Raw genomic sequence first — 7,652 nt, 5'->3', positions numbered from 1 at the left:
TTTTAGTTTCAATTCTTAAGAATATATCTTTAACTCATTTGTAATTTTTTGAGAATTTGGGACTTTGGTTGCAATTGGTTCATTGTTTTTCTTTTCTTTTGTTTTAAATAGAAACGTAAAATCGTCAAAAATAAATGAAAAAGACTTTTTGCGCAATGCAAGGTGGAAGGTACGGTGAAAATGTCGAGAAAGGTATAGATGTTTTGTACAATAACATTGAAAAGTATGGACATTTTGCGATAATTACCCAAACTATGAATGGTACTGTTGTACTTTCAAGATATAACCAAGTCTCTTGCATAATTTCCTCATTGGACTGCTAGTTGAGCGTCTAATGATAATTTAATAATTATAGCATTTTTTTAGTTCTATTATTTCAAATCTAAAATTTTTCATGGGTTTCATCGAAAATGTATCTTTAATGTAGCTACTGCCTACTTCCTTTTAATTGTAAGTAAACATTTTTATACTTAGAGGTTCTTCTAGGTATTACCTGTTACATTTTACATAAAATCAATCAGTATTTTTTCGGTAAATAATCAATACATAAGATAAGTCTCTCCACATCTAATCTTCATTCTATAAGCTAGAAAGAATCCATACACAAGATCTAGTCCCTTTACACAGATCTTTCTACTATTCTACCTGTGAAGATCAACCAAAAAAAAATAAAAATAAATGAATAAATAGACATCTTCTGCGAATCCAAGAAGTACAAAAAGTCGATTATTTTATACAATGGTTGTGTCTCGTGGTGCACATACATGCAATGCTATGTATTTTAAGGACCATGGGAGGCATGTTCCAAGAGATTGATCAACTGCAATCTGAATAAACGTGCACGGTTCTTAGCTTATGATCTTTCCAAAGATTTACCGACTATAATTTCTCAATATCATGAAGCTTGTCGATGATCATTGTATGGTAGATGAGACAGTAGGGATTCATCTGAAAAATCATTCATTGGCATCTGTCATTTCTATTGATGGTTGGCATTCTTTGAAGGTCTATGTTGTTGGATGACTAAAACTGAACCACTATCGTCATAGTCTGAAGAAGCTAACAAATCCCCTACTTTACCAAGCTCAGGGCATTCTTCCCAATCATTCATACCTGTTGTTAAAATAGAGTGATCTCGACCACCTTTTCCAACGATGAACAATGAATACATGTCTGCCATGTCCCTTAGAGCACACAATGTATCGGCACCATTTTCCACTTGCTTCTCTACATATCCCACTTGACCTGTCGTTACATACCTATAAATGACAATTAAACGGCACATTTTGATGATTATTATAATAATTATAATTTGAAGCACTTCTAATCCTAGTATGATGCAAATGAAAGGAAAACACACTTGTTAAGACATTAAAATATGATGCCTTGCCCTACCTGTTGTAGAAGTCGGTCAGGACAGCGCTGTCTAAGTTGCTTTCTGTCTCGTGATCTGATATTGCCATCAAAACATCCTCTTTGTTCTGGGTAATATTGACGCCCATAGTTTGCATTCTTGCAGATGTATGGAGGAACCTAATAATTGTGAGGTTTATGTGATGATGCATTCCAAGTCTTCCACTGAATCCCAATGCCTCACGATCATCTGGTCCAACAAAAAATAGAGTAGCAACATGTTGCAAAGATTCAGAACTAGACGTATATGAGCCACCAGCTGTGAGTCCACGATCAATGAGAATGGCAACTGAACAGAGGCGTATCGAACCCCTTTTTGATTAGTAATTCTTACACCCTCCTTGCCACTTTCCAGCTTTCCATCTTTCAATTCTCTGGTGTTTGTGGAAAGGGAGGATAATAATAGAAGCTCTTATCTCGTTAGCATAGTCGCATACATCCGCATACATGGTTGCATAGGAAGAAACAACTTTGACTTGATGAATCATCACTCCGCTCTCAGCACGGAAGATATCCACTGCCTCATTGATTTCCACGACATCATTACCGCCATAGTCATCATCATCACTAATCGCGTCTTCTTCTTTTTTATTATACATTAAATTTGTTTTGCTTTTCTCAGGGAGCTCAATAAGGTGCATTAAATATGGACTTACATATACATTTTTAGACCCCTTTGATGCTGCAATCAGTCCTACCATGGTAGCCACAGGGTGAGGACCATGCACACAGGCTATTAGTCGCAACTTACTCTCTGGATTTTGTGATTCAAAAGCTATATGCCTGTAATCAAGGATATAACTTTTTCTTTATGTAAGCTATTAAAGGCCCCCAAATCAAAGAATGGATTACCACCGCTGCCATCATCAAATTATAGAATGTGTTGCTGGACATGACCTGCATCGACAATTCTACATCTAGAATTTAAGTTACTTAACAATGGGAGGATCATTGCAAAGGAGACGTTATCTGTAATCAATTCAGGATTTTGTTAAAATTAAGGACACTATTGATATTGATGCATGGAAACACGAGACTAGAGACAGTCTCCAAAACTATTTGTTGGTTTACATTCTGTCATCTTGCAAGGAAAAAAAATTTGAAAGTAAAACGCGATGAAATGTGATGTTGGCATAGAACTCATGATTTAAATGAACATTCCCTACAATAAGCATTCAAGATCAGGAAAAAAATGGGCACTTACCTTATTCTCTAAGCCAATGGTCAAAGTAAGCAAGTCAACATGGCCCTTCAAATTCATTAAGAAAGCAAGAAGAACCCCTTCATTTAGTGGAATTTTTAGGTGAACACAAGCAGGAAGTGTTCCAGTAATTTTTCCACCAATGCTCGACAAGATAACTATGAAAACAATGGCAAAGTTAAGGAAACTGTTTATAAAAGTAACATCTGCCCTGAATCCAGAGTAGCCAAAGTAGATTGGGAGTATGAAGTTGTGAAGTGAGTATGAGAGTTTGATCATGAGCGTCCAAGCAGCTTCGCCGCCTCTAGGAAACATTGATCCAATGATTAGACAAGCTATTATGCTGCTGAAACCCATAGTTTCAAGTGTTGTAGCAGCAACAATAACAATTGCCAGAAGACCAAAGAATTCAATATTTTTGAGATATTTCTGATTTCTATTCCTCTGGTTCAGCCAATTTGCAACGTACATGTTGAGAACTATTACTGCTACAACAATAAGGAAGTAGACAATGCCCAGCATAATCCATAGGAAGAAGTCGTATTTATGTTTGTTTCTTGAAATTATAATAAATAAAAATACAGCACAGACATCACCAATCAATGAGGAAGATACAGCCAGCCGCCCAATATCTGAACTCACAAACTTGAGTTCAGCTGCCAAACGAACCACAATAGGAGATGCTGTGTTAGCCAAAATCACGGCTACCGTTAAGGCCATCATGACTGTAGAACCATGTGCTTCAGTCTGTTCGTATATAAATGAGGTAACAGCTACGGCAAAGATTGTACATACAAAGCTGCTTCCTCCAGCAATAATGCTTGCAACACGCAAGTTCCGTTTTAGATAAGGAAAATCCATCTCAAGTCCAATCAGAAACATGATGATGATTCTAGCATATAGTGCCATGGTTTCATAGTAATCTATAGCAAAATTTTGAAAGAAGAACTTTTTTACTTTATCAATATGTGACAACCCAGAAGGGCCTAGCACGAATCCTGCCTGAGTTTAGAAGCCAATGCAAAATAAACAAAAGCGAAAAGGAAGAAAGTGTACATACAAATACAACAATCTTTCATATCTTCAGTTCAAATACAACAAGTTCAGATTATTTTGTCACAAGGAAAGAGATGCTAGCTGACAATGCAAATATTAGAAAAAGAAAATACATGAATTTGACTTTGGATTTTTACATGCCTCATCAATGTTAAGATTTAACGCATTCTCGTTTTTTCTTTTAATTTCTCGATTTTCTCTTCATTAAACATCTCGAATAATCTTGCATGATTCATTCAGGACTTAATTGTTTCTTCTCAACATACAAATAGCATTCGTTCAGTAAAATACCACAGAACATTCACCAGAAAAGTTGCGGGTCCTGGCTATCCATACAAGAATTTGAGCGACGGGTCCTGGTTGGCCTAAGGGCTTGAGCAAAAGCTGAAAAAAGTGGGAGATCACAAGAAGGCATGAACCTGGGTGCCCATTGTAAGAACCGGATTGAATAATTCCCCACTGGGGCAGTCCATACGTATCGGATCATCCATTATTTCTTCGATGGAATTAAACACGAAGATAAATCCAGAAACAGATCAAATCAAGGTATATCAACGACTACCCCAGATAAAAAAATCATGATGGGAGGTTGAATAAGGGTACAAGAGGATGGTAAAAAGCTGAAAATAATAGCCTACCTTCCCTCACCCACCCTCTCCGCCCTTGAACTTTCTGTAAGATTTTCTCTACACTATTTTGCGTTGCTACTGTCATATGGGTTTGCCGAAAAGGGAGAAGGTAGAGCAAATGGAAGTTTTGCTCATCTTCCCAATTCCCATATCTTTGTTTAGCAATGGAGGGCCGTGGATGAGGGAAACTACCCATTTTCCAGAGAACATTTGGAGTACGTTTGGCTATGGCGCTAAGCTAGAAATAAAAAATAAAAATAAAAATAAAAATAATAAAATTGTAATTGTTTCCAAATATCTTTGGCAAAATAGTAGTAAAGGTACCCAGTTTATAAACCATATTGCACTTTAGTCCCCAACCTTCAAAAAAGGAGCTATTACGTCTCTAACATTTTAATTTGATAGCACTAGGTCCACATGGGATGATTATATACATATTCAATTGATTGGTAAGAGAAATTATAACTTTTAGTATCATAGTTTGCCTCACTATGCTTGATAAAATTTTTTACAGACAATAAGTTGGGAGGCATATCAAATGTATAAATAATAAACGGATAAAAATCGTGGCATCTACGTAATCTATGAATAAATATGATGTTTGATCAATTTATAAGTTTGAAAAAGTTATGACAAACAAACACTTTAAAATCATTTTAAAATTTATTAAATGTATACTAAAAAGATAACTACATTAATAGACTGACTTTGGAGTCATTTAGTAGGGCTTTTAAAAAGTTAAGAACTTTTTTTAAATAAATTTGAATAATTGTTTAAAAATGATTTTTCTGATTAGAAAAATGTTTAGAAAAAATTACTTGAAACTCTTCTATAAGAAGTCGAAGTAAAAGCAAAATCTCTACCAAATGAGCCATGTGTATTGAATAAATACATAAAATTGAATGCATGTAGATAAAATAAATAGTTATAATTGAGGGTGAACACGATTCAGTTTGAACAATTTAAAATAATTTTTCAAACAAAATCATTTAAAAAGATTTGAAAGAATTTCAAATCAAACTAAACCACTTGAATTTCTAAATCAAACTAATTCAAACCACCTCCCTTTTTTATTATTTTGTTTGATTTAAAATCACGGTCTAAGAAGGAAAAATTTATTGTATATCAAATAAGCTTAATTATAAATATTAGTCTAAAATTTCAAGTTAAAGTATAAATGATATCTTTAAAAATATTACAAATCAAAGTTCTATAATTCTAATCATTATAATACAACAACATGATAGAAATATCTTAACATTTTAATAGATAATAATTAGTGCAATATCTGCAACTGTAACATATGATTCATTCTCTCCGTAAAGATAAAATGGATAGAAATATCAAATAAAATAATAACTTCTATAACTTTTTGTGAATCATTCAATTCTTATATCTCATCTAAATATTGACGAAGCACTATAAATTGTTTGTTATTATGTAACCAATTTTTAGAACAAATCACCAACTCAACTATATTTGCATTCAATAAATTCATGAAGGAATCAAGAATCTGACCATTAGTAAAGAGTGCAAACCTAGAAATATTGGTGGATATTGTATTGCTAACACGTCTTTATCAATTTGAGGGATAACCTTGTATTTATTTGCATTCAATTTTCACCAAAGTAAAAATGACCTTTTAAGCAATCCACCAAGTCACTTCAACAACTACAGTAAAATTTAAAAACTAAGTTAAAATGTGAATAATTAATTGATTGGCTTGACCAAGAAATTGAGATGCAAATAAAATGTTGTCACTATAAATTTAAGGGGGTCCAGCACAAATTAGAACAAAACAATAATAAAATATAGCAAATAAATACCAAACAATAAAAAAAAATCTGGATAAACTGACATGAAAATTTAGGTGAAATTCAAGAAAATTATTCGTAGAAGGAAAAAATATGTTTGAATTATAAGTTAGATTTAATTGTCTACTCAATTTGTAATGGACAGTTGATGAATATGGTTCAACAGCAATTGTTTAACATTTCATCTAATTTGAGGGTTTCATATTCTCAGTTTGTGATGACTAATGTGTTATTGATTATAATTAATTTAAGTAATTGGAATGGGAAATTGTCATTAGATATTAAGTTTAAGTGAATTATGTTTAATATGGATGCATCTTTTTAACTATGATTATTTAGTTTTAATTGGGTTGAATATAATTTAAATAATTCATATTCATTTTTTTTAAGTAAATGGTTTGTCTGTTTAAAACAATTTGTGAAGATTGAAACCTACACCAAATAACTTCGTGTTGACATATTGTTGACTTCATGTTTTGATTATAACAAATAAATTGCTTTTATCTCTAATAATTGAATTCAAGCCATTATAGTTATTGTTGCTAAGTTGATCAATTGAAAACAAAAGAGCTCGCTATCAAAAGACTCGCAATTGATGTTCAATGAAAATCGAGATGGAAGCCGAGAATTCACGTCAAATTGATCAAAGACAAGTACTTCAACAGTGAAATATTGAAAATATTAGACTTAGATTTTTTGGATTCATGTGTAAAGGTAAAATGCTTTAATCCTCAGCAATGAATCATTAGAAGTTCATGATGAATTTTTATGCACGAGAAAAATTATTTCTTAAAAATGCTTGCATAGTAAAAATTATTTTTCAAAAAGTAAGAATCTCAACTTAATATTCAAACTTCTTACAAATGTCACTTACCTTGAAAAATTAAGTGAAAATGCCCTTCAAAAGTCTGCATTTTTTTTAAAACAATCAAAGAAGAAAAAATTCGAAAAAACATTGCCCAAGCAGATGTCTGGTTGACCTAGCGAACGTCCAATTCGTCCAACAGTCAAATTTTTAACTGTTCTAAATTCTGACGCACAACGGATAGTTCAGTGTCCGATTCAAAAGCGGACGTCTGATTGAGTTGTCTGGTTGATCATAACTTTTGGCGTTTTAACTGCTATAAATACTACCTCACTTTGTATTCTATTGAACACTTTTGAGAGCATTAAAGTGAGATACTCTTAAACCAAATCATTGAATATACATTTTATTTATCTTTATCAAATCATTTATTTCTGAAAAACTTTTGATTGAATTAATTTTTGAAAATCATTCTATATTTATTGAGAGAGAAGTTTCAAATTGTAAAATTACACTCTTTACATTTTGTGGATCATATTGATGTCCGATAAAGCTCAATATTGTATAAAGATAAATGTTCATTGATCGTAAGTCACCAAAAGCATTGTAAAGAATTAGATTGCACCATAAATCAATCATTATAGTGAAAAGGCCTTGATCGTGACTGAGAACTAAGTAACGGAGGACTAGATCGTCGGTTGGGATTGAATCTCCACAATTATATTGTTTGCACA

General features: G+C 32.7%; 1 protein-coding gene across 1 annotated transcript; it reads right to left on the bottom strand.

Moving 5' to 3' along the window:
• Positions 1–560: 560 nt before the first annotated feature.
• LOC111381900 (cation/H(+) antiporter 1-like) lies at positions 561–4,517 on the bottom strand. The gene is made up of 6 exons (XM_023005747.1): positions 3,976–4,517; positions 2,618–3,434; positions 2,208–2,310; positions 1,748–2,107; positions 1,396–1,672; positions 561–1,259 (listed from the first exon to the last, which is right to left on the bottom strand). Exons 1-6 carry the CDS (start codon positions 4,155–4,157, stop codon positions 980–982), a joined length of 2,019 nt encoding a protein of 672 aa, XP_022861515.1. The 5' UTR covers positions 4,158–4,517; the 3' UTR covers positions 561–979.
• Positions 4,518–7,652: the final 3,135 nt, after the last annotated feature.

The sequence above is a fragment of the Olea europaea genome, unplaced genomic scaffold (assembly GCF_002742605.1).
Source record: "Olea europaea var. sylvestris unplaced genomic scaffold, O_europaea_v1 scaffold239, whole genome shotgun sequence".
Taxonomy (NCBI): Eukaryota; Viridiplantae; Streptophyta; class Magnoliopsida; order Lamiales; family Oleaceae; genus Olea; species Olea europaea.
The sequence above is the reverse complement of the archived record's forward strand: the minus strand, read 5'-3'. Positions and strand labels throughout refer to the sequence as shown.